The sequence below is a fragment of the Dipteris shenzhenensis genome, chromosome 24 (assembly GCF_047967505.1).
Source record: "Dipteris shenzhenensis isolate YYH24624 ecotype China chromosome 24, Dip_SZ_1.0, whole genome shotgun sequence".
NCBI classification, from domain to species: Eukaryota; Viridiplantae; Streptophyta; class Polypodiopsida; order Gleicheniales; family Dipteridaceae; genus Dipteris; species Dipteris shenzhenensis.
The window spans coordinates 16,498,625-16,525,025 of record NC_141619.1 but is presented as its reverse complement, the minus strand read 5'-3'; the positions used below and the strand labels follow the sequence as shown (position 1 = coordinate 16,525,025).

The window sequence follows — 26,401 nt, the reverse complement described above, 5'->3', positions numbered from 1 at the left end:
AGTTTCAATCTCATGATAGTCACTCACAAGGTTGAAAACCATAAACTCCATCATGCATAGCAGGGACTAGCTACTATGACATCCCCACTGACGTCATCAGCGCCCAACAGTGGGTGTAGACCATAGTATAAAAATATGCTCTCACACATACAAATCCACACACCCACACATACTTGAGCATCCATTTATACAAAGTCTTCGTACTCAGTTTCTGTCGGCACTCCGGAGGTGAAGGGCAGACTCAGCCATGATGAAGGCTAGCACTAAAGGAGAAGGCTAATCAAAAGGTAGTCCAAAATCTCTTCATTCAAGCTACAACTGCTTGTGAAGTCTAAACATTTTCATTTTAGTCTCTCCCCAACGAGCATCTAAATCTAAATCTAGCTGATAGGGCAACGCACCATTTAAGATAGAAAGAATTATCACAATACCAGCAGGCCGCAACTTGGGTTCACAGCTTGTTTGTTCTTTGGACTCTGCCCTTTTGGTTTCCGGTCTTCGACAGGCTTAGCAGTTTGGGGTCTGTCTCTACTTTATAGGCAGGGTTTTATCTGCAGCTCAACTTCGTCGTTGGGCTGAAGTTGCAGTGGGTCAGGATTGCCTTTCCTCCTTTGTCTTTCTGGGCAAAGGTTTTTATTATGCCCACTCCTCTTCGACTGATGTGGTGGAGCGACTTGTCCGTCGTGCTGGTATTCATGGGGCTGGTTTCTTTGCTTATGTGATGCCCTAGGATCCACTATTTGATCCATCTGCCTCTCTTCTGACTCACTGTCCGGTCTGGATTACCCTCAAAGCATTGCCTCTGCCTCTTCTTCGGCATCTTTCTACTCTTGCAGCTTTTGTGGGGAGGCCTCTACATGTTTCGAGACGAGTTTTTGCAGGCTACTTGGGATGTTCGCCTTTGTATTTTATGGGATATGATGCAGCCCGTGCCCTCTACTCTGGATCTTGATTTGGGATTTGCTCATCCGATGCGCATCAGGCTGCATTTTGCCTCTTTTCCTACAGCATGTTATTGGTGCCAGCAGGTTGGTCATTTTGCACGTGCTTGCCCTTCGGCTTCTATGACCACTACTCTTGCTCCTCCTTCAACAATAAAGTTTACTCTTCCTTCTCCTCCGGTTTCTGCTAAGGCTTCACTGGATAAGCCTTCTTTTACAGCTCCGAAGCATTACTGGAGGAAGGTAGAAAAATCACAAGTTAATCTTTCTCTTGTTGAAAAAGTTCAGGATCCGACTCCCGTTGAGCATCATCAGCCTCCTTCTCCTCTAGATATGGATGTGCCCCTTGCAGAGGGGATCATACAGGATGCTACACATGCTCTTTCTCAGGTTGATCCTCGAAGTGAAGCTGAAATGCCGAGTCCTGCTTTATTAGATGCAGCTCTTTTGTCGGAGGATATAGATGTTGATCTAGCTCCTTTGCCTCTGATGCCAGTACCAGAGTCTTCTTCTGTTCGGGATACAGAAGTGCCTTTTTTACTTGAATCTTCTCATCCCATGTTACAACATGTTTTTGACCCTATGATTCAAAAATTTCGGGTACCAGCCTATATCAAGAAGAATCACAAGGGCAAAAAACAACTGGTTTTTATTGATGGTGTGGTTTCATCACTACATCAGTTTTTACAGAGCAATAATTTGAAGCTGGAGGATGCTGTGTTTAATCCTCCTCCAGCTTGATATGTAACTTTTTACTTGGCTGCCTCGTGACTTTTGCTCTGAGGCTTTACTTGTTTAAAAAAATTCTTGTACTTATTTGGTGGGTTTTTACCTCTTTTTGAGGTTTCCCACACAGAAATATAAGATTTCACTATAAAAAAAAGTGTGTGTGTGTACATTCTTCTTAATGAAAGGTTCTTTTACCCAACAAAAAAAAAAGTGTGTATGTGTACGTGTACGTGTATGTGTGTGCATGTGTATATGTAAAAGCATATGTTGTGTGTCCGTGTGTGTGTGTGCGCGCACACACACATGCACACAAACATCCTCTTCAAGAATATGCTTCAAGAGTGCACTTTGCCCTAATTTTGTTAAGCAAATGCACACAAATACAAGGTCATTTGCCGTCTGAACCCCAAGCATGTTCCTCTTTTTAGATAAAACGTTTCCAAAATCTCACAAGCTCTCAATAGACCAAGAGGTAGCACCCTCATTAAGTATGCGAATGGCCAATCTCTGCAACAATGAATCATCTGCACCATAGTCCTACCACTAGCGAATGGAGAAAATCTTAAACATGTCATTGTGTGCCGGGATCCAAACCAAACAACCATTCTCTTCACCTGTAATGTGAGAGCTCTTCCTGCAATTTCCTTCTATCATCTACCTTTGAGACAAGAAGTCTGAATATTATCACCCTTGCACTTAAGAATCTGTTTCTTGCCCTTACCCTTGAAATTGTGGATCCAAAACAAATTTATAGCCTCCCAAGATGCATGATATTTTATCCACCGAGAGATTGCAAGTACCCTTAAACTCCTTTCTCCAACCACAAAAAGCATCTAAACTTTGAATTGCCTCAATCATTCTATCCAACCCTTCATTCATCTTCCCAATGCAAGGTCATCCCCATCAAGAAGCCTCAACATAATGATAGAATTGTGACCTAAAGCAATAGGCCAACATTATCTCAAATGATGTCATCCAAAACAATGGATTTAATGCACCCCTACAAAGTTATGTTTATGCCAACAAACACCAAGCTGCCTCAAATAAGTTTTCAGCTTAAAAAGCTGCTTCTACATGATGAAATTGTAAGCAAACCATGTATCAGAACACTTCAAGAGTTTTTTGGGGAACAGCATGTGAAAAATTGCCAAAATATAGTGGTAGCAAGTAACAACATGATTGCCCACCTTAATGCAAGGCTCTATCCAATCCAAATGTCTTTCAATTATTCATTCCATGAACTATGCAAGGAGTGCAAGTAATCAGAGAATACTTATCCTCAAGAATCTTCCCTTCTGCCCCATTGGAGTTCTCACCAGTAGGAAACAAACTGAATAACATTATTTGCACCCACATACTCAATGGTCTCCATCCATATGTTAGCCGACCTCCGGCTAACATTCCCTCCTTTGAATTGTCAATAGCTTTAATGAAAAAGCTGGTCCACCTAGAGTATGTAATGATGTCTTGAATAGAGCAGCTCCTAGTGCCACTCCATCTAATTCCATCATTGTGACACCACATCTGTCTTTGATCGGACTCAAAGCCTGCTCTATGGTGGATTTCTGTCTCCAAAATCATGGTGTGCAGAGCCTCACATGAGGAAGGAGTGTAGGATAGTCCAAATGCTGCAATCTCATTCACCATATCAAAGAAGTGAGGATTGTGGGCTTTTACTCTAGATACATCTCCTTCATAAAAGAAATCACCCATTGTTGCGTCTACATGTGCCCTCCTCCCATGATGCCATGAAACCACAAGGCTCGCCTATAGTATGGCTCTCAAGGCTGGTGAGGTGATAGCCCTACCTGTATGTGCAAATGAAGCTCGACTCCCGAACAAGAGGTGGGAACAGAAGTGGAAACACAAACAGGTGTGCTACAACACACGAAAGAACCTATTGCACATAGGATTCTCAACCTCGAGAATCAAGAATTGTAGGTCATGTTGCAATACTATCCAACCTCTTTGCAAGGTCAAGCGCCTATCATTGAAGGGCAAAGGGAGATGCATTGCCACCTCACTCCAATAAATGAGCCTAAACTTTGGTCTATGCCTCCGCTCTTTGTTGCTTTACAAAAGCAACAGTTCCACTTGTGTGCTTCTTTTGCCTTGTCGTACTTCCCAAAGGAATCAACCTCCAACCACCAAGAAGATTTATGATGGGTCTCAATTCCACGAGAAGCCATCGAGGAAGTGAAATATGAGGATGAAAGAGAGTGAGAGAGAGGGGTAGGGAGCTGCAAAAATGCAGAAAAAGTGAAGAGAGAGGTTGGAAAATTTCCAGCAAAGCAAGGGGGAAGAGAGAGAGAAATGTGAAAGAGAAACAGGGAAAGGAGGGGCTGAGCAGCTAAGAGGAGGGGCTGAGCAGTGAGTGGAGGGAAGATTAACTCTATCACGCTTAGCATGACATCCCCACCAAAGTCATCAGCTTGCCCAACGGTGGGGTTTAGACCAAAGTAGAACATATGCTCTTACACAAACATATCCACATATACACACTTCAACATTCACTTATACAAAGGTCTTCATACTAAGTTTCTATCCAAATTCCAGCAGTTAAGGATGTTAGAAAAGTAGAGATAGGTTGCTTGCTTAGGGCCAATATTACTCCGCATCATAAATTCACCTTGAGACGCAAGATACTAGTGCGGAACATAACTCAATACACGTGCGCTAACTTAAATGTGAAAGAGAAATCTAGATCTAAAAGAGCACGCGCAAGCCAAAGTACAAAAAACTTGCCCACAAATGTACCAACGTATGATGGAATCAAAGCAAAGAGCAAGTGAGGAGGACAAGTGACATGACCATTCCATTTATTGGAAAAGACTCATTACATAACGACTCATATAGGATTAGGGCTTCTAAACCCTAAACTAATCCTTAAAATAGGACAAACCCTACACTCAACCTAGAGTCAACCATACTAGGACTCTAACCAAACGGAGACTCTAATTTCTAAAACATCCCTTTAGAGTGAAGGTGGAGATGTTTGAGAGAACCTTCAATAGCCATGGTGATTTGGTCTCAAAGACCGCAATCATGTGACACGAAGAGAACACAATAATACCAACATTGAGACTCAAGGTCAAGCCTGATATGAGAGCTTGACCACACATGGCATCCTACATCAGTCCTCTTTGCACTAGGCAAGGTCATGTATAGGACTCACGGAATCTTTTATAGAAATAAGCAAACCAAAAAATATTCATTATGGGGAACTACCCAAGCACATATCTTAAACTCACACACATATTATTCCATTCATTTCGGGGGACTAACCAGGAAAAGTGCCTTGGACTCTCATGAACAATCTAGAAAGTATATGTATAATCTTCCTCCTCAAGAGAAAGATCAATTATTTTTCAGCATCTTCAGCCTCTACCACAAGACTCGCATGTTCCTTGCTTGATCCTTGGCTATCTTTTTGAAACAACAATCCTCTACATCTCCCAGTTCCTTGCAGTAGTTGCATCCAATTTCTTTCTTGGAAGACTCAACCGGTTCTTCATGTAGTGACCTGCATCTATGAGAATTGCACCCCTCTCATTAAAGGACCTCTCATGCCACTCGTAGCACAATTTGGGTCTTAGAATATCCTGAGATCTTTGCTGCACCCAATAAAAGAACTGCCTTCATATCATCTTCATCGACTTTGCTTGCAGACTGGATAGCTGTTGAAGAAAGGAGCCCAAACTACTGAGGTACACCGCAAGAGTCCATGTGAGGGAAAGAGAGAGGGAGTGGAACAAAGGAGACAGAGAGAGGGAGACACAAGAAGTGTGGGTGTGTGAAAAGTGTTGAGCCACACCACAAACTCATAGGTTTTATTAGGATTAGGCTTTCACCCTATGACTGTCTTACGACAGTCATAGGTATCATAACATTTTAAAGGGTGGCAATGTGCCTTTACCCCAACAACCACCCACCTAAAGGCCAATGTGCCTAAAGGGGAGAAAAGAATAAAAATTACAGCAATATACAGTTACTGTACACAAGACCATAAAATAAGAATGGTCTCATCCTAATCCCATGATGTGGCGGCAATGTGCAAACCGCTCTGTAGGCAAGCTCTTAGTGAGCAAATATGCAGGATTATCATCAGTATGCACCTTCACAAGCTCAAGCCGCTTGTCTTCAAGTACCTCCCTGATGAAATGGTATTTCACATCTATGTGCTTGGTCTTCTGATGAAAGACCGGATTCTTTGCCAACATGATAGCACTCTGACTATCACAAAGCAAAACTGGCATATCTCCTGTAATGCCCAAATCTCCCACCAGCCGAGTAAGCCATATTGCTTCCTTGCAAGCCTCAGTGGCTGCAACATATTCAGCTTCAGTGGTTGACAGTGCAATGCATTTCTGCAACCGAGACACCCATGATATAGCACCTCCTGCAAATGTGAAAATATAACCGGTAGTAGACTTCCGGTTATCTGCATTCCCTGCATAGTCTGAATCTATAAAACCATGCACCAATGCATCCTGCCTACCATAGCATATGCACAAGTCTTTGGTACCCTTGAGATACCTCAAGACACCTTTCACTGCTTCCCAGTGCCGCTTGCCTGGATTTGCCATATACCTACTAATGACTCCCACCGCAAAAGCAATATCCGGACGAGTGGCAACCATGGCATACATCAAAGAACCAACTGCAGATGCATACGGAACCTTGGCCATTTCAGCCTTATCATCATCTGATCTGGGGCTGTCCTTACTGCTGAGTTTTAAATGTGGAGGCAACGGGGTACTAATAGACTTCCCCCCCTCCATTTTAAACCTCTGCAGTACTTTGTCAATGTACTCCTTCTGTGACAGAAACAAAAGTCCCTTGGACCTGTCACGAATAATCCGCATACCAAGAATATGGTTTGCATCACCCAAGTCTTTCATGTCAAAAGACTTATGCAGTTGCTTCTTCAAAGCACTAATCTCCTGCTGAGATTTGCTGGCAATCAGCATGTCATCCACATATAGAATGAGTAGCATCAAACTGCCATCCTTTGCCCGTTTGGTGTACAAGCAGTGATCGGTCTCACACCTATGATACCCTTGGGACTGCATAAAGGCATCAAACTTCTTGTACCATTCTCTTGGCGCCTGCTTGAGTCCATACAAGCTCCTCTTGAGCTTACACACAAGCTGCTCTTTCCCTTTAACAGCATATCCCTCTGGCTGACTCATGTAGATCTCATCATGGAGATCTCCGTGAAGAAAAGCAGTCTTCACATCCATCTGACATAAATCCATGTCCTCATGAGCAACAAGAGCTAACACTGCTCTCAAAGTAGTCATCTTGACTACAGGGGAAAAGATTTCATCAAAGTCAATGCCCTTCTCCTGCTTAAATCCCTTGGCAACCAATCTGGCCTTATACCTCGGTAAAGCATTTGAATCCACTTTGACTTTGTAAACCCACTTGCATGGCAAAACCTTTCTGCCTGCAGGTAACTGCACCAAGTCCCATGTATCATTTTGAAGTAGGGAGTCCATTTCTGACTGCATGGCTTTCTCCCACTTCCTTTTCTCAGTTCTTCCCATAGCTTCCTTGAAGCTGGAAGGCTCACCACAATCTGTCAGCGTGATAAAATCAGCCACATTATTGGCCCACTCATCATCTGCCATCCCAGATGGCTTGACACCCTTCACCCTTATGGGCTTAGAAATCTTCTTTAGCAGAAGTATATTCAAACATTGTTCTGCCCATAATGCATAATTGTGTGCCCCTTCCAATTTCTTTATGTTCAGTATTGAAGATTCACTTCCCCCTGATGCCATATCAGATAAGGAAAGTGCCTGACTCCCTGTAAGTCAAAAAAATGACTAAATAAAATTCTGATTTCTCAGAAAACCTGCTCTATCAAGAGCCAGGAGCACTCACAATAGTGCTGTTTTTACTCTCAAAAAATCTGCAGCAAAACAGAAAATTTTCCCTCCAGTCACTGTACCTTCTGACACACTGTACCGTGCTCAAATAGGCATAAAACAGTAACTTCAGAATGCTGCAGCTGTTCCACAAGTGCTTTATCAGTGCATCATCATCTGACGAAGCACAAAACACTGCTGTCCTGGATACTTCTCCCACCTCAGATGAGGTATTACACTGATTTTATATGCATAAACCACTTGTCATACACTGTTTTGTCCACTGAAAAAGGCTCCAAACACCTCAGCCTGTCACAAACCTGCAACAAAGTATGGGACAAATCCCAAACAATCACCCTTCTGCCAGGGGATAAAAGGCATCTGAAGTTCTCAAACAGTAACTCAACTGCTCTCAAGCAAAATCTGGGCAAAAGCCCCTTGATTTGACACATGTACCAAGTGAAAAACACCTCAACACTGAGGTAGCATACAAAATACAGCGCTCACCTGGCACTTTCACCTGACAATGTAATGCATAAACGGCCCTGTGTACACAGTAACAACACAGATCCCAACGTACAAACACTGAAGAGAAAATCTTTTGAGCACTGTCAATGATGGACAGTTAGGGACCGAGTAAACTCGATGCACCCTGGCCAAGCGTGGCTCAACTGAGATTTTTCAAAGTGTCGTACACAGAATGTGACCTGCAAGAAATGTCACTGAATACACTGCGGAAACAAGACCAATGTGGGCACCCTGGCTCCACACTGCCTCAAGGCATACACTGCATACACTTCCAGGCAAAAGCCCTATGAAATTGTCACCCGAAAACTGAGATTTGCACTCAGCAAAAGCATAAAAGCCCTCTGCAAAATCAAGGCATCTGACCTTCCCGAAACAAAATAACTGTGCAACCACCACACACTGTGGCAATAGTCACCTCAAGCACGAGGGACACGAGTGTACTTGCTGTACCTCAAACACACAGTTTTAGAACTGAAAAAATTCCGGGAATGAAAAGCAGAGTGCTCTCTCTTTTCCTTCTTCCCCAAAAAAAAAATCTGTGCCTGCTGTACCTTCTGTACCTGCGCAGGGTACCTGCTGTACCCTGTACCTGCGAGGGCACGGATCCCAAAAAAATGTCGAAGGTCTTGCACGCGTCCTCGCCCGCTGATGGAGGTCGGCTGCCTGTGTGCAGCCGGCTGCTGCTGGTCACGCGACCGTACAGCCGGTACGACAGCTGTACTGGTCGCTCCGGTACGGCTGCCCGTGTGCAGCTTGGGTGCGCGCCGGTGCTGCGCACGCCTGGTAGGCTGCGGCCGCTGGTGCTGTGCGGTGCGCAGCTAGCAGCAGCTAGCTGCTGCTGCAGCTGTGGCTGCGTGCGCGCCTGCTGCGAGCGGCGGGTCGCGCACCTGCTGTGCGTGGCGGCGCCCTAGCTTGCTGCTGCTGCGCCCTGGCCTAGCTGCTGCTGCCCTGCTCGCGCGCGCTGCCCCGCTCGCTGCTGCCTCGCTCTGCTCGCGCGTGCTGCCGCCCTGCTAGCTGCTGAGGGCACGAAGCCCGAGGGGAGAGGAAGGGGTAGAGGGAGGGGTAGACCGGAAATGAGAGGGAGAGGTAGAGGCTCTGATACCACTTGTGAGGGAAAGAGAGAGGGAGTGGAACAAAGGAGACAGAGAGAGGGAGACACAAGAAGTGTGGGTGTGTGAAAAGTGTTGAGCCACACCACAAACTCATAGGTTTTATTAGGATTAGGCTTTCACCCTAAGACAGTCATAGGTGTCATAACATTTTAAAGGGTGGCAATGTGCCTTTACCCCAACAGTCCACTCACATTCATCTGCTATTAAAAAATTTCTACTTCAGGAATACTTTAGAGTCATTAATTTTGTTACCAAAAATATTCTCAGGTTCATCCCATACCCCTTTTGCAAACGGTCAAGGCATTAATGATGAAATGGAACCTTCTGTTTTCCATTTCAAAGTAATCCATGCTCACAAACCTGCAAGATAAAATCTTGAAAGGGTCTCCCACTCTTGCATCACCATGGTCATTCTATTCATAAGTAGAAAGGATTACCCTGCTAAGCGCTGTTAAAATGAATTTAAAATCAATGGAAAGATGTTTATGTTTTTTTTTTTTTTGGGTTGCAAAAAGAGACCTCTATTAGTATTAAAGAAGAACCGTTAGAGCAAGCTCCATACGGGATACATCATGCAATGCACGAAAAGCTCAAGAGCCAAAAAGAAAGGATTGAGGCTGATAGTGCCATCTCAATCCGGTAGAAACCTCCGAGAAAAAGGGAGAACCCCTCCAAACTCCAAGAAATATAGTCCTTCTAGAAGAGGCTGCCCGTGAAGAGCCCTGCATGCTAGCCCATATGGCTATCAAAGTGTGAACCGTGTCAGTCCAAAAACCCATGAACACCTGTGATGGGTGTATCTGGGTGCCATCCAAGGCCTCAGTACATCTGGCTCTCCAAATGTGCCAAGAGGAAATGCTAGCCAAAATCTCCCAAGAGGTGTCCACTGAAACATGAGAAGCTCTGAAGGGAGTAAGTGGTACATCCTGCAGAGAGCAGGGCTCTATCACCTGCCGGCGGACCGAGAGTGCCCAAGAAGAAGGCTCACCCTCATAAAACACCTGGGGCCCGGTAAGAGAGAACCATGCGACCGAGCCCCAAGTCATGAAGAAAGGGAAAGTGTGAAAGATGCTGAGTATCCGAGCAACCCCTTTCCAAACAGTCCTCGCCTGACTGCAGTCCCAAAGGCAATGTCGCACTGACTCCTCTGCAGAATGACAACAAGGACAAGTGGGATCAGCCCCAAATCGTGATCTCCACAGGTTCACTGCAATCTCTCCATGAATAGAAAGCCAAAAGAAAAGAGTGATCTTTCTATTTCTGAGGGATTTCTAGAGCCTCCTCCAGAAATTTCTACGCAAATCTGCAGTGATGAAGAAGCTTTCCCAATGGGGGGCTCTGGAGGGAATCCAACCCTACTGTTCAACTGAAATCTCCTGGCATTACCAACCGTGAAACGAAAGAAGGGAATCCCCCTCTCTCGGTGCCCATGATCTATCCACTCCCACTCTCCTGGGTCCCACTGTAAGCACCTGATAGGTGCACCTCCATATAACCACAACCTCCAGGATCCCAAGGCCAAGAGCAGAGGGTCGGGGTCTAAGTACCACTGCAGGCCCGCTCCATGGTCCACAAAACCAGCAATCCTGACAAGCTGAAAGGCAACCTCAAGAAGAATGCCATCCTTGGATGTAGAAAGTAAACCTCCATCCCCAACATCAAAGACCAGTGCGTCTTTCCCAAGACCTCGGAGAGCGATTACCTGTAAAGGAACTGATGTCCTCGAAAAAGCCCCCATCCAAGTGGTGGAAGTAATAGGCAACTCAACTGTCCATTCCACCGAGATGGCTGCATCTATCTGCTGAATCATGCGTGCTACCCCTCTGAGGTGATCCACGGACTGCAGTCTCTGATCCTCAGGTAGCCTAATAAAAGATTTCCAAGTGCCTACTGTGTAGGCGAGGCCTCTCTCCCATTTAGACCACTGCATGTAATGGGAAGTGCCCAGTGGTCTGGCATGCTCGTCAAGAATACTATCATTCCAAATGATCGACTGCCTATCAATCTCTTCAACGGTAGAAGGTGGAATCCTTCGAAGAGTGTTCCTGAAGCTCCCCCAAGCTTTCAGGATGGCAGTCATGAGAGGAGAGGCAGGAGATCTGAGAGGGACTGAAGTAAAAATCCAGCGAGGGCTGTCCAACCAATCATCTCCCAAGGTTGGTGTGCAAGCCTGAATGCGTCCAAAAAAGAAATCCTTCCAAGGTTCCTGCCCAGGCATGAGTCCCCTCACCACCACCTTACAAAGCAATGCCCTGCACTGCAAGTCCGGGTCAATGACATTAAGGCCCCCCCTCACATGTAGGGAGAATAATGGTCTCCCAGGCCACCCTTGCTGCAACATCTGTTGTGCCATCAAGTCCACTCCATAAAAAATTCCTGACTGGTCTGATGAGCTGAGTGATGCAATCCCTAGACCGGCACCAGCAAGAACACACAAACAAGGAGGTGGCCAAGAGAACCTGGTTCACTACCACAACTCTAGATGCAAGATCGAGTTTGGCAGAGCTCTAGAAAATGAGCTTTTTCCTTATACTTCCTAGTACTGGGGCAAACTGCTGTGCTGGAGAGATGTCCAATCCTACCTAGCATCCCAAATACTTGATAGGAACACCCCTCTGAATCCAGGAAAAACCAATGTCAACTCCCCAGCCTGGAGTGTCCTCATCACTGATCCAAAAGCCAAAGGATTTATGCCAGTTAATGTGTGCCCCTGCAGCCGAGCAAAAAATATCCAAGGCTGTCCAGAAAGAATCAAGTGACTGCAAGGAGGCCTCAATAAAAATAGCAATGTCATCAGCCAACTCACAGTCAAAAAGCTCCTGCTCCTGTCTCAAGGGCTCAGCCCAAAAAGCTCAGCCTGAGATCTAAGGAAGATACTCATAGCTTTTGCCACAAAAAGAAAGAGGAAGGGGGCTAAAGGGCATCCTTGACGAACTGATCTGGAAATCTGAAACTTGTCACCCCTTACCCCTCCAATCAAAACCTGGCTGTGGTCTAATCTGTAAAGGGAGGCCACCCCTCTAATCCAAGCATCTGAAAATCCAAACCGTAGAAGAGTGCCCTCAAGAAAACCCCAATCTACTGTCATAGGCTGTCTCGAAGTCCAAGTAGCAGCATTTCTATGCGATGTGAGTGTGAGGCCTTTGAGCAAGAAGGCTGGGCAAAGCTATAGGCAGCAAGAGAGCGACAGGAAAAAATTTGTGGGTGGTGGACGACAATAGCGGTGGACAAAGCTAATGGAGGCAGCCAAACTATAGGGCTTCTATGAGCAAAATGGCAAGCTCCTATGCTAAAAAACAGCGTGCAGATCTCAAAGGGCCGGCAGTAGGCCAACAGCCAGAGACAAGGGCTCTATACACAAAGGCAACTAAACTGAGCTGCTAGCGATCACCTTCAGGTGGCAGAAGCGGCGGCAAGCTTGAACGTGGTTCTGATACCACTTGATTGAATCAAAGCGGAGAGCGGGAGAGGACAGCAAGCAACATGATCATTCCATCAATTGAAAAGACTCATTACATAATGACTCATACAAGGTTAGGTTTTTTTAACCTTAACCTAACCCTAAAAATTAGGACAAACCCTAAACTCAACCATACTAAGACTCTGACCAGACTGAGACTCTGATTTCTAACAACTCTGGAAACAAACCTTGAGGTGAGGTACTCTTGCCACGCACCTCTATGGTAGGCTTCAATAGCTGCTCAAAGCTGAACACTCCTGCAAGTTCTACTCCGCTGTTCTTTGTTGACAAACCCTTCCTCTACAAATCATTATGCTCTCCTACTAGATGTAGCTCTGCACCAACATCTGCTCTGGATCTGCTGGGGGTCTGCTCCAACACAAACTCTTTCTTGACCTCTTTGCTGCCCTGGAATGCAACCTAAAGTGTTTGGTCCTGGAATGATGACTTTGGTCCCCTGCCTGGGGTCCTTTATATAGGGGAACATCCCCAGCAAAATGGGCCGACTAGACTTCACAGACCACCCAACCAGAACTGACAGACTGGCCGACCAGTATGTCAGCTAACTTTGTCTGCAGCCAACGAACTGCCTACAGGTCAATCGACCTGGTCCGTGGGTTTGCAGACCAGTCTGTGGTAGACTGTTGGTCCCTCCGGCCTATATAAGGCACTACTTACCAGGCGCCTATGCTGCAGGTCCTCTGCCAGTGGTTGCTGCTGCTGTGTGACTACATGTACCTGCTGTACAGCCAGAGTTACTGTTGCTGATGCTGTGCCACCGATGCAGCCCTGTGTATCTGTTGTATCTGCTTCCCTACCTTTTGTACCTGCTGCTGTACAAGCCCAGATATTTCATAGGTACATTCATAAACTTGGCCTAGCAGTGTATCTCTTTTACTTATCTCACCTTAAAGCATTTCACACAAAAACTGCTTTAAAAAGATAGTTGATAGGGTGATGCACCACTTAAGGTAATAAGAAGTCAGTATATCCATCTGTCTCTGTCTATCCATCTGTCTGTCTGTCTGTCTGTCTGTCTGTCTATCTATCTATGTATATGAGTATGTGTATGTGTATGTGTATGTGTATGTGTATATGTACATGTGTACACACACAACAAACAAAAGGGTTTTTCGATGTTTTGAAAAACTTAAGAAGGTTCTAGGTCCTCATTGTAGAATATTATGGCGGAATAAGAAGTTGGATACAAATTGCAAAACTAGCTCAGTTGTGTATTGACCATAAAAAACAGTAGACCCATGCCTCCTAAATGTAAGAGTTTACTCCCCAGTGAACATTACACATGTAAGTGCATTAATGTTCCCAGCGTTTCAGCTTGAAACATGGGAGACAAGCTGAAAAAGTATCTAGACTTTAGAACCATGCAAACCAAAAGAGGTTGGAGCCGAATATCTGCTGGTCTACTTTTGAAGACCTGGTCTACCAGGACATGAACATGAGAGCTCACAAGGTGTGTGACAAAAGCACTCAAACCGAAACAACAATACACAGGTTTTAGTTTGTCTTCACTGCCTAGTATCTTAGGGTTTACTTTAAACAAATGTATGTGTTGCAACAGAAAAAAAATATCAGTCCATTTTAATGCTTATTTTAATGGGTTTATCATTTCTAGTTAAAGGCCATAGCAGCAGATGCTTTACCTTATATCCACCACACAATTAGCTACTATTCAAACCTATTTAGACATTCCCGTTAAGGCAAACGTACACACAGCAGGTAAAATTTGCATTTGATTGAGATATTTTTGGACACAACAAAAATCTTTATGGTGATCTCCCAAGAAATCATCAGCAAAAATTAAAGCTCAGTGACAAGGAACAACACATGTCTATTTATACCTCTGCTGCAAGAAGCCCTATGCGTCTGTCAGCTGTCATCAAGAGATCAATTGGATCAGTCGTGGCAGCATTCTTTGCAATTGACTTCTCATTCTGCTTTGCCAAAAACTCTACATTGCATTCTTGTAATCTTTGGCGTTGTGCTGCCACCTCATGCAAAAATTTTGCTCTGATTGTTTGTTGCTGCTCCTGCTGTTGCCTTTCTCTTTCAATTGTAGCCTGGGAAGTTCATCAATACTGAAAGCCATGCTCTCTCTCTCTCTCTCTCTCTCTCTCTCTCTCTCTCCACAAAGTTGAGAAGATGGACCCTAGTAGGATGCCACACAAGTCGATAGAAGCTACACAGATCATGGGCTAGCACAAAGAGGGAATAAAGTGGATGGAATCTTGGGGTATAGCAGCAGCTGATATACCCGAAGATGCATGTGAAATAAGGGAGATTGTGACGCAGAAAATGCTACAGAAACTCTGGCAAAACCTGGGAGCAAAAATGCACTTTTATAAGCAGGAAATCAACTTAATGCACAGCTATGCAATGCAGAAATACCTCAGCAAAGAACTAGTTCACATGATCTCGAGGTAGAGAGGGGTAAATGGGCAAGATCCAGGATCCAAAAAGAGGAAAGAACCTGCAACATCTGCCCCACAGGGGAGGTAGAAAATGAAGAGCATGTACTCCTGAGATATAGAGCCTATGCACGCTATCAGAGAAAGCTATGGGGACAGCAGAGATCTACAAATTCTGTTGAGCAGCCAGCCTAAAAGCTAGGAAGTTACTTGAAAGAGGCTTTGGAATATTGCAACAAGGTACTTGGGTCTAGCACACAAGCTAGCCAAACAAGTACTCACTACATGACAAGTTTGTAATATTTTCTCTCACGGGATGTAAGGGATCACTATTAGTTGATACTGATCATCGCTAGTCTCATAGATCCTGAAGGGTCTCATGCGGACTTTAATACAATCATCTCTCTCTCTCTCTCTCTCTCTCTCTCTCTCTCTCTCTCTCTCTCTTAATACAATCATCTCTCTCTCTCTCTCTCTCTCTCTCTATATATATATATATATATAGCACCATTGAGGATTGCAGCACAATAGAAGGGAAGAAAGGCCAGCTCTAAACAATATTGTGCTTTGGCATTCTACAACGAGAGTTCACAGACTTCTGTGTGAGATTTGAGAATATATATGGAATATAGCAGCATCAGCATCAGCAGACAATCCAGAAAAAACATATTAGAATACAGATAAATTCAATGAGCTGCCTCTGACCTAATAGAAGGTTGCACAAGTGGGCTACATTTACCTTGGAATCCTCTCCATGTATAAAAGAGAGCCTGCATGGTCAGGGGATTCAAGGTGGCAGTAATTACTTCTATCACACTTGTAAAAAAAATTATACTGAATGGAGATTTGAGGTAATATTCACCAAGTTAAGGACAAATTGTCAAAGGTATAGAAGACATCCCTGACACAATTCTGATGAGATATAGCACTAATACCTCATCTAACCTCAATACTCTAGATTAGCATATCAACATGTGCACAGTTTGCCTTGTATAGCTTTCTGCTTTTCTAGATTGAGACTGTTTTGACTAACTTTCCAGGTACCCTCTCTCAAATCAATTTTATATATCTTCCTACTGTCCTTCCTGACACCTGAAAATGCTTTTGCTCATAACCCTTGCTCCAAACCTGCAAATTTCAACCTATTACATACACCACACCCTCCTGCTTCTTCCAATTGCGAGATGATTTCAAACCTTCTTCTCCTTGGCCGAATCATCCTTCTCCTTGGCCAGATCATCACACTCCTTCTCATGCTGCCTCCTTTGCGACCTGCCATTTGCTGTTGTCTGATCCTGCCTTACCTAAAAATTGTGATTCGTGTTCTATCCTCTCCTGATGTTTTCACCCCTGCTATCTCTTCTACATCATCCTTTTCCAGATCATCATCCTCTCCTACTTTGAGCCTCACCTGCTGGAGAATTATTGCAATAATGACCAGAGACTGATTTCTTGTTTGAATTTTCTAACCATGCTTGCATGAACGGTCACTAGAGATATGCACTATCCAACCAAAGGCAGCCTTGCCCATTCAGTTGGAACCCCTTGGGAAACATTTGTTAATCCCCATTTACGAACATTTTAGACTAGACTAAGATCCCTTGGACTCTTATGCACCCTCCTATAGCACTACAAACACCCGCTAGTTCAGTGATCCCATCAAGATCATAAGCTCTCCATCAAAACCCTTATTAAGGCCACCTTTACAATGTCAATCTGTATTTCCTAATAATACAAATGATCTCAAACAATGGTTATAACCTAGCAATTTACAATTGTCCTATGCTCCATCTAAGTACTAGCAAGTATTAAGTGCTAATCATGGTCATAACATTGGGGCAGGTTTATCTCAAGATGGGCATGTCGTAGCCTTAGAGAGTAGAATTGTATAAGCTGAAATTAGGTAGAACACTTATCAGAAAGAATTATTGGCTATCATACATGCATTAAAGTTCTGGAAGAATTACTTATTGGGAGCTAAAGCCTTAGTCAAGATATGACCATAAAATAGGCCATCTTACAATGTCAATGTGTATGTCCTGATGATACAAATGATTCCAAACAGAGTTATAACCTCACAATTTACAATTACTCTATTCCCCATCTGAGTACTAGCTAGGACAGCATGGAATGATGGTGAAGGTTGCAAAAATTACTATATCAAAATGGTTATTGTGGATGGAACACCGCATGCGTGTAATTCGTGATCTTCATGAAAAGTTCCTTGAGGAATGGCACAACCCACCTTATGCAGGACTTTGTGGTATGTCTCCCACCTTGGCTTCTCTTGCGAAATTCTTTTTGTTGGCCTCAGATGTGTATGGATGTATATGCTTATGTTTCAGCATGTGACAAAAATTCATAGCTACCCTCATCATCATCAAACTCTTTGGGAGAATGACCTTTGCATGTTGCTGAAATTTAACAAGGCCAGGACTAAAGCTCAAGATGGCAATCAGATTATTTATACTCAACTTGAGCCTTTCCAGATTTCCGGAAACCCAATATATTAACATTCTAATTGGATTTACATTCTCAACGGAGAATGTAGATTTCTTTTCATGTCAGTCTACTTGAGCATTATCTGGGACCTGGGTGACCCTCCACAATCCCCAATGACAGATGTTCAGCCAGAGGTTGAGGATGATAAATAAATCCTTATGCCAGATCAGATGTTACGGCATAAAGATTTCGAGGTAAAAAAGGATGTCTACTTCTAAGTACCTCCTTAAGTTTAACCATTATCTCTCCATAGAGTGGGATTACCTCACTCCGCCTCCGCCTCCACTCTGCCCCCCCCCGCCTCCCCGCCGCCTCCCTTCCCGCCTCCCCCTCGACCTCCTCCCAGCCACCATCTCCGCCTTCTTCCCTTCTCCCCTTCTGCCTCCTTCCAGTCCACTTCCTCCCAGCCTCCTTCCCCTTCTCCGTCCCCTTTCTCCGCTTCCTTCCCCGTCTCCCCCCGCCTCCTTCTCGCCCTTCTGCTCCACCTCCCTCCCTACCCTCCTCTCCCTTGTTCCCTCCTCCTCTCTACTCCTGTTTCCTTTTCAAAGGCTCCCTTTGCAGCCCTTCAGTCCTTTCTCCTCTCACCCTCGGGCCTTGGGGTGTTTGGGTTTGGGTAACAAGGGCGTCTTCGAAGCACCTCTTTCTTCAAGGGCTCTTGCTAGCCTTTCTTGGGGTGAGGCAGCTCCCGTACCCACTGTCCAGGTGGCTCTTTGTTCTTTTTTCCCTTCCTCGCAGCGGGAGTTTTGTGCTTGTTCGGAGAAAGAAAATCTTGGTGGTCCCTTGGTCTGGCCAGAGGGGCTCTATGGCACCACCCTCGAATCCCACAGCCGTTAAGGTTATCCTTTCTCCAGCTGACAAGCAACAGGTGCAACATGTAGTCCAGTCACTTCAGGGTAAGGCAGTTGTGGGTAGAATTGTGGCCTCAATCCCACAAAGAGACAGGTGAGAGAGTGGATCCAGGCAACTTGGCACTAGAAGGAGACCACATCTAGGAGGTCACCATCTACAAAAGGCGTCTTCCTCATCCAGCTGAGCTCTCCTGTTACCGCCTTGACACTAGTGGAGCAGAGTTCCATCCTCCTTGGGCCGCATCTGGTGTACCTTTTCCCTTGGTACCATGGCTTTACAGTGGAGGACATGGACATGATGCACCATGTTCCCCGATTCCTAGTGATGCTCCACTTCCCAGTGCTTCCGAAGGAATATAGAGCCATCCTTCCCTCCATTGGTAGAGCATTTGGCACAGTGCTGGAGTCCAACACAAGATTCGGCAGCATCAGTGGTAGCAGACGACGGGGTCCCCATGATCAGATTTGGTGGTTGAGAGCCCAGAGTCCCTCCCAAAGTTGATCCTCCTCGAGACCCTCGAAATGGGTACACTTTGTCAGAGAGTGGAGATCTCCAGTCCACCAAGCCAATGTCTTTGTTGTAGGCACATGGGCCATTTAGCCCGAAACTACTCTCGTGATCAGGGACGGACTCCTCCCCCCCAACCCCCGCAGGACAAGCAAAGTCAGCAAGCCAAGACCCAGCACCCCCCCATGCAGGGGCAGCAGGAGTCTTAGACCCCATGGGTGACACCTTCAGAGGGAGAGTGGACCCAGATGGGCAAAAAGAAAAAGAAAAGAAGCAAATTGGCTCAAAAGCACCGCAGGCAACAGACTAGACACGGGGGGGGGGGGGGAGAGAGAGAGAGAGAGCAGGTCGAGGGGCACCCGCAGAGGAGCAGCTACAGGAGCCCTTGGTTGGAGACACCTCCCCCCCAACGGCATGGGTCATGGTTCAGCCAAGTGGTCCTCCCTTAGTGGAGGTCCAGCGACCACAGTCACCCTTGCGTCAGTAGTGCGCCTCGAGCTCTTGACGCTGCGATGGCGGAAGCTACGGAGGGTAGCTCGACAGAGGTTGAGGAGAAGGGGATCTAGAGTCCCGGTGTGCCTGATCAACAAGGAGGGCCTATGACTACCACTATTCTCTCCCGCCCCCTCCCCCTCCGAACCCCTCTCCCTCTCCTCGCCCTCCCCCTCCTGCCGAGCTCCCCCCACCCCCTCCTCCCCCCCACCCCCCACCCTCTCCTCCCCCCCTCACCACTCTTGCTATGGTCACCTCACCACCTGCCCCCCCTCCCTCCGCCCCGCCCTACCTCTCCCCCCCTCCCACCTCCCTATCGAACCTGCCTCGGCTCCCCTGCCTGTAAGCAAGGGAACGACCGCCTCCCCCTCCGCTTCCTCGTCTCAGTGTCATGTAGCCCTCCCTTCTCAGCCCTTCCATTCCAAGAGGGATTCAAAGGGAAGGGGCTCTCGTCCTCCCAATCAGCAGCTCCCAAACTTCAACTTGGCCGCCCTCTCCCGAGGGACTTTTGGAAATTGAGGCCCTAGAATTACCTGGAGATCCCGGACTCTAACCCTCTCCCACTGGAGGTGACGCTCATGATTTGCAGCCCCCAAAAGGGGGTTTGATCAGCGTAATTGGCTCCCAGACACATCCAGTTTGGCAATTCCATTTCGCCCCCACAAGGTTGGGGAAGTGGACCCCAGGGGTATTTGATGCTATGATGGGGATCCGATCTCACGCGGAGAAAATCTTTTGGTGAGCTTTTTAATGTGAGCTTTTCTACCATTTCCTTTGTTTTTGCGATCTTTTCTTAGAAATCCATACGTGTTTTTGTTATAAGAAAGATGGGGAGGTTAGAAAGAGGGGGAGAGGATATAGGATATGTTCATTTTTATAGCATGTGGGAGGGGTGGAAGAGTGTATACTATGCACAAGGGGGGGCGAATATGAGTGGCAGTAGGAGGCAAAAAATTATGGAAGATATGTCCATATTCAAAGTAGAAGGGAGAAACTATGGGAGATATGTTCATTTTAAAAGTGTATAATTTGAAACTTTTGACCTCAAATTTGGATTCCTCGTTAAATTCCGGTCATTTTGAGTACCAACATGACCATATTCCGATAAAAATTGAAAAAATGGTGTTTTTGTCATTTTGGCCTGTTTTGGGCCTATTTTGAGTCTGTGCTAGGCCCAAAACAAGCCAAAACTGAATTCATGACAAAAACACCATTTTTTCAATTTTTATCAGAATATGGTCATGTTGGTACTCAAAATGACCGGAATTCGACGAGGAATCCAAATATGAGGTCAAACCTGTCAAATTATACACTTTGAAAATGAGCAAATTTCCCACATGCTCTCCCTTCCCCTTTGCATTTAGTAGATGAACATAACTTTCACATTCCTCATCCTCTCTCTCCTCCTTACACTCCTCTTTGCATACCTTATACGTTCCCCCTCTACGTTCTCCACTATGATAACGAATATATGTTCCAACTCCCCTCCCCTCCCTTCTCCATGCCACCTTACCCATGTGCCCATCCCTCCCCCTTTCCTTTATCTCCCCTCCCCCCCCTCTCTCGTCTTAACTGCAACCACAACCTAAACTTTCAACCCACCCTACTCCATGAACCCCCCCCCCCCTTCTCTCTCTCTCTCTCTCTCTCTCTCTCTCTCTCTCTCTCAAGTGAATGAAAAGCTCACAATATTCATGAAAATTGAAAAAAAGCTCATGACAAAAAGCTCACCAAAAAATCACACCCATCTCACGCATGATGGAAAATTGGATGGGTCCACAGGGACTAGATCTTTGGCATGCCCATGGTGCTGAAGTGAATTTCTAGTTGAGCTTCACGCGGGAGAAGCCGATCTATGGATAGACAATAGGGGTTATCAGATTACCGCCTGAGGCAAGGATTGATACGGCACACTACTGGCCACTCCAGAAGTGTGTTGAGACGTTCAGAGTGAGCGTCTCCTTCATGTTGCAGTGGGCACGGAAGATTGGCATAGAGCCGGTGTCCACCCTGATACGTCGTCGCACAGACACGGACTACTCGCCCTCCAAACCCCCCTCAAAGTCACAAAAGAAAGTTTTTCTAGAATAGGCACCCACCCACAAGAGAGCCTTGTTTCCTACTTCCCCGTCCTCATGAGTTGGACCATAGTGAGTTGGAACATGCACGAGCTCCACGATCGTGCACGTAGTCAGCCGCAACACCTGATTCTTCGGCAAGAGTTGCCCAGGGCAGTGGTAGGGCGACCAGTGGACTTCCTTTTGATACTAGAGCACATGTTATCAGCATCAGACATCCGACGGCACCATCACCTTCTTCCGAGGAGAGGCCCGGAGGTGTAGTCTCTAGCCGTAGGACGGAGAGGAGGGGTCTGCATCTCGATCTCCCAGGCGGCAACCCCAGAGATCTACAATCAAGGTGAGCTTATCCCAAGGCGGGCAGTTTGGATGGGAGTCAACAAGATGGGAGAGTCCATGATTGGGATCCTGAATGTGTATGCCCCAGCGTGCAGAGAACACCATCCAGCTTTTTGGAGGAGGCTAACAAAGTGTCTACCAAATGTTGACTCTTGGATAGTTGGAGGAGACTTCAATAACCTGGAATTTGGAGGACAAGCTGTCACGATCTGTGACGTATTCCTTTCTCTATATCTAGACTTATGGATGGTTTGATTAATGGACACTTGTGGAAGGGTATGCCCTTTCGACGGGACACTTCCTATGAGGCACAACCCTTGCCCTTTCGACGGGACACTTCCTATGAGGCACAACCCTTCACAAGAGACATTCTATTGAAGAAACATTTCTATTGTAATGTACCCTCTCATCAAGGGTCACACCCTTCACAAGGGGTACACACCTCTTCATGCACATACCCTTTGGAGTACACACCTTTTCATGTGTGACTCTTCACTCTCTATATAAGAGAGGCCCAATTGTATGGATGACACATTACATCCACCCTACAGACATTCAAGCAATACAATTATTCCTTGTTCTCTGCTATCTCAGTCTCCTTTCTGTTCCTTAGCACATTTCTAAATATAGTAAATCTAGGATTTCTTACAATGGTATCAGAGCAAAATTCGCTCCTGCCTGTAGGAAATGCCCCCCACCTTCTAGCGCCGATCTGATACATCTTTTCCGCTAGAAGGATATCCGTGCACATTGTGCATGGAAGAGATGGAGAGGATGAGCGTAAAAATTTCTTGTGCCAACCCTGCCTAAAGTCATCTATGGCCTCTCCATCTCCCACACATCACGAGTTGATGTGAATGGACACGACAAAAATCGTGTCTTTTCAGGTGCTTGGGCTGTCCCAAAACCAAGGGACACACCTTTTTCACCATCGGACACACCTTGTGATGAAGAGTCTCGCCTCCTCACCCAAGGGACACACCCCATCGTGGACAAAAGGACACACCTATTCATGTAGGGACACCCCTTTTTAAAACAGGGACACACTCCTTCATGAAAAGGTGCACCTATTCCAAGGGTCACACCCCTTCGAATAGGCACACCTTTTAGGCACCAAGCACCTATAAAAGGGTACCTAGAGGGGTTAAAATGGAAAACCCAGCCCCAAACCTTAGGTTTACCCTAGCTACCCTAGGGTTAATTTAACCCACCCTTTGATTTTTGGGGCAATCACCCAACGTAGGCAGCCCAAACGAAAAAAGGGCGCACCTTTTCAACGCCCATGCAGATTTTCGTCATTTCGCTCAGCCTACCTGCGCAGCCCCTAGCCTCGCCATTTCGCATCACCCAACCTAGGCAAGCCCCAACGAAAAAGGGGCGCACCCTTTGACGTTCCGTACGGATTCGCATGCAGGTTCGCCTCCACCGTACGGATTTCCACGCAGCAGCAGCCCTCAGCCCTCGCCATTTCACTGTCAGCCCACGCAGGGTCTGCCCTCAGCCCTCGCCATTTCGCTGCCAGCCCGCGCAGGTTCGCTGCCCGCCTTTGCCTCGCCATCTCATTGCCAGCCCGCGCAAGTTCGCTGCCCGCCTTTGCCTCGCCATCTCGCTGCCAGCCCGCGCAGGTTCACTGCCAACCTTTGCCTCGCCATCTCGCTGCCAGCCCACGCCATCTTGCTGCCAGCCTTCACGTGCCATCAAAGCTGCCAGCCGTGCCATTTTCGCTGCCAGCCCCTCGCCTTTTTCGCTGCCAGTTCCCTTGCCTTTGCAGCCCTGCTCCTTTCCAGCCTGCAATGTGAGCACAGCGCCAGCCACCCTTTCGGTCGCTGTTTTTTTGCCATTGACAGCCTTGCCAGCCCCTTTTCTGTTTCACCAGTCTCCCATGACAGCAGCAGCCTGGTGCGCCAGCCCCTATTGCGATCCAGAATTGGGTACCTGCAGCCTGTTGTGCCATTGATAACCTGCTCTCCTTGGTTCGCCACCTTTTTCCTGCCAGATCAGCAGCAGTTTCAGCCTCCTATCGCGATGAAGACAGCCTATTAAATGCCAAGCCCAGATCTGCTCCTCGCCACCCATTGCAACATGGACCTCCGGACAGAAATCTGCAGGCCTCTTCTACGCAACAATTTGGCAGATTAAATCATTGCCAGGTGGAGTCTTTCCAGTCTACTTCTAAGGATTCTCTTGTCATTATCAAATTACAGCAAATGAAAGACGTTCCCTTAAAGCATGGAAACCCCTGGTAACTCACCCGGCCTTTCAAGGACACCTCAGGCATCATCTACCACACAATATCGTGTTCAGATTGCACAACCAGCCCATTTCGGAGCTTTTGCATCGTGGGTCTTCTGTGTCACGTGCCCTCCTAGTGATTTGGACCACATCCTATATCTTCTGCGTGAGGCACCTCAATTACATTACTTCCTCAGCACAGTACAGGTTGTGTTCCACGAGACACGAAGATACCCAGAACCCAATATTCCTCAAGAGTTTGCTGTCCATCTTTGGAGAGAATTTTACCCCTCACCTTCGGCATCTCCAGGATACTCTCCACCTCCTTCAGCTCCCAGATATCCTCCTATATAGGTTGTACCTTCTCCAAGACAGTATTTACACTCCGAAGGCACTCCTTCTCCTGGATATCCTCCACTTCCGACAGCAGCTCCTTATCCCTTCTCAGATCCGTGGACTCTGCAACCTACTCGTTATAATCACCTATTAAAGTTAGGTTATCACTCTATTCCACCCCGTAGAGTCTTGCACCCATCTTGTGTGAATGACGTGATGCAACCAAACGACTATGCGGATTCATTCCCACCAGAGGTAGAAAACACTGAACTACGTGCCCTCTACCGTTTACTTCAAGCTTCCAAAACTAAAAGACTTGACATCAAACTTCCGGAAGCCTACACTGGTCAACACAATCGCCGAACAGTTGACCAATGGCTCGTAAAAATGTGCATGTATTTTGATACTGTTGACCTCACTGAAGGCAAAAAGATCGCCTTAGCAGCCTCCCTCCTCAAGGATACAGCTTTTCTACGGTGGCAAAGACGCTTAAAGGACGGCAAAAGTGTGTTAACATGGGAACGTTTTGAACACATGCTCTGTAAGCAGTTCATACCTGCCAATGCGGACTTCCAAGCACGATCAAAACTCCGACAGTTGGAGCAAACAGGCTCCCTGTCTTCCTGCATCTCTCAGTTCACCACATTGGTGCTAGAGATTGATGGTTTAACTGAGGATGGTCGCCTTCATGCTTTCATCTCAAGCCTAAATCCCTCGTTACGCATTGATGTCCTTAAAGCAAACATCACCACCACAACTGGCGCTATTGCTTACGCAGAGCGCATTACAGATTTCCAAAACACAGGGACGCAGAGTGCTAATTGCACACAGAACTCTACTATGGCCAAAGGTGCTCGCCCTCAAGATAACACCAGGTTTCGAAAAAACTCCGGTAATCAAGGTCAGCGACAGTCTCAAGATCCCCAGAAGACTCAGAAATCATATGCTGGATTCCAACAGAAGCACTCCTCTAAGGATCGCGCCTCTTCTTCTTCACAAAGTCATTACCGACATCCCCAACATAAAGGTGCGGCCACTAACAAGAAGAACAACTCCAGCACAAAAGGACTTTGTACCATCTGTACAGGCGACCATAGATGGTTCGATTGTCCCAAGCGACCAAAGCAAAATTCCAATATGGAATCTAGCACTTCCCAAAGAGAAGATGCTACCCCAGCACAAGACAAGAAAGGCAAAGCTGTTTGAATGGCAAATACCATCCACCTGAGCCTTGCCAGCAACCTCGAACCTTCCCTGTCCACTCAAGTACTTTGTGTTCAAGGATCGATTCGTGGAACAACGGTCACTATCCTCATCGACAGTGGCTGCTCTCATAACTTCCTAGCTAGTTCTATGGTCGACAAACTTCGGTTGACCACCAATCCTAGTCTCATGGACTATCAGATTGAACTCGCAAATGGAACTACTTTCTTGTGCAACACCAGGATCAAAAACTTGTCTTTTCGCATCCAACATTATACGGACAAGTTGAACTTCGACATCATGCCTCTTTCTCGATACGATGTCATACTTGGACAACAGTGGCTCTACGACTATGATCCATCAATCAGTTTTCGCAGCCATACTATCCAGTTTGTCCATCAGGGAAAACTTATTGAGCTAACTGGTTCTAGGGACTCTCCTTCAACCCCAGTTGCCTCTGCCCTACAAGTAGAGAAGTGGGTTCGTAAACGTCAAGTAAAGACTTCACTTCTGTTGGTTACGGCAGTAGAGGAGACACCAACAAAGGACCCTCCTGAATACCTCAACCAACCTTTTTTCCAGCCCTACCTGGATATTTTTCCACAGGAATTGCCAAAGCAGTTACCACCTCGACGACCAGTGGATCACCCAATCGAACTTATTTCCGGCAGTCATCCACCGTCGAAACCTCCTTATCGGGTTTCTTACACTCAAAATGAAGAAATCCAAAGACAGGTCACCGAACTACTCGACAAAGGTCACATTCGGCCCAGTCGTAGCCCTTTCGGATCTCC

At 46.3% G+C, this 26,401-nt stretch overlaps 1 protein-coding gene across 4 annotated transcripts in view; it reads right to left on the bottom strand.

The window, feature by feature from the left end:
* Positions 1 to 26,401, bottom strand: part of LOC147886285 (PX domain-containing protein EREL1-like) — a 61,629-nt gene that overhangs the window by 3,961 nt on the left and 31,267 nt on the right. For all 4 annotated transcript variants that reach the window (XR_015543331.1, XM_087395702.1, XM_087395703.1 and 1 more), the window contains one exon: positions 14,503 to 14,721. Coding sequence is in view for 3 of the 4 variants with exons in the window: in XM_087395702.1 (XP_087251828.1) it covers positions 14,503 to 14,721 (219 nt within the window). In the remaining variant the exon portion in view is untranslated. The remainder of the gene's footprint in view (positions 1 to 14,502; positions 14,722 to 26,401) is intronic.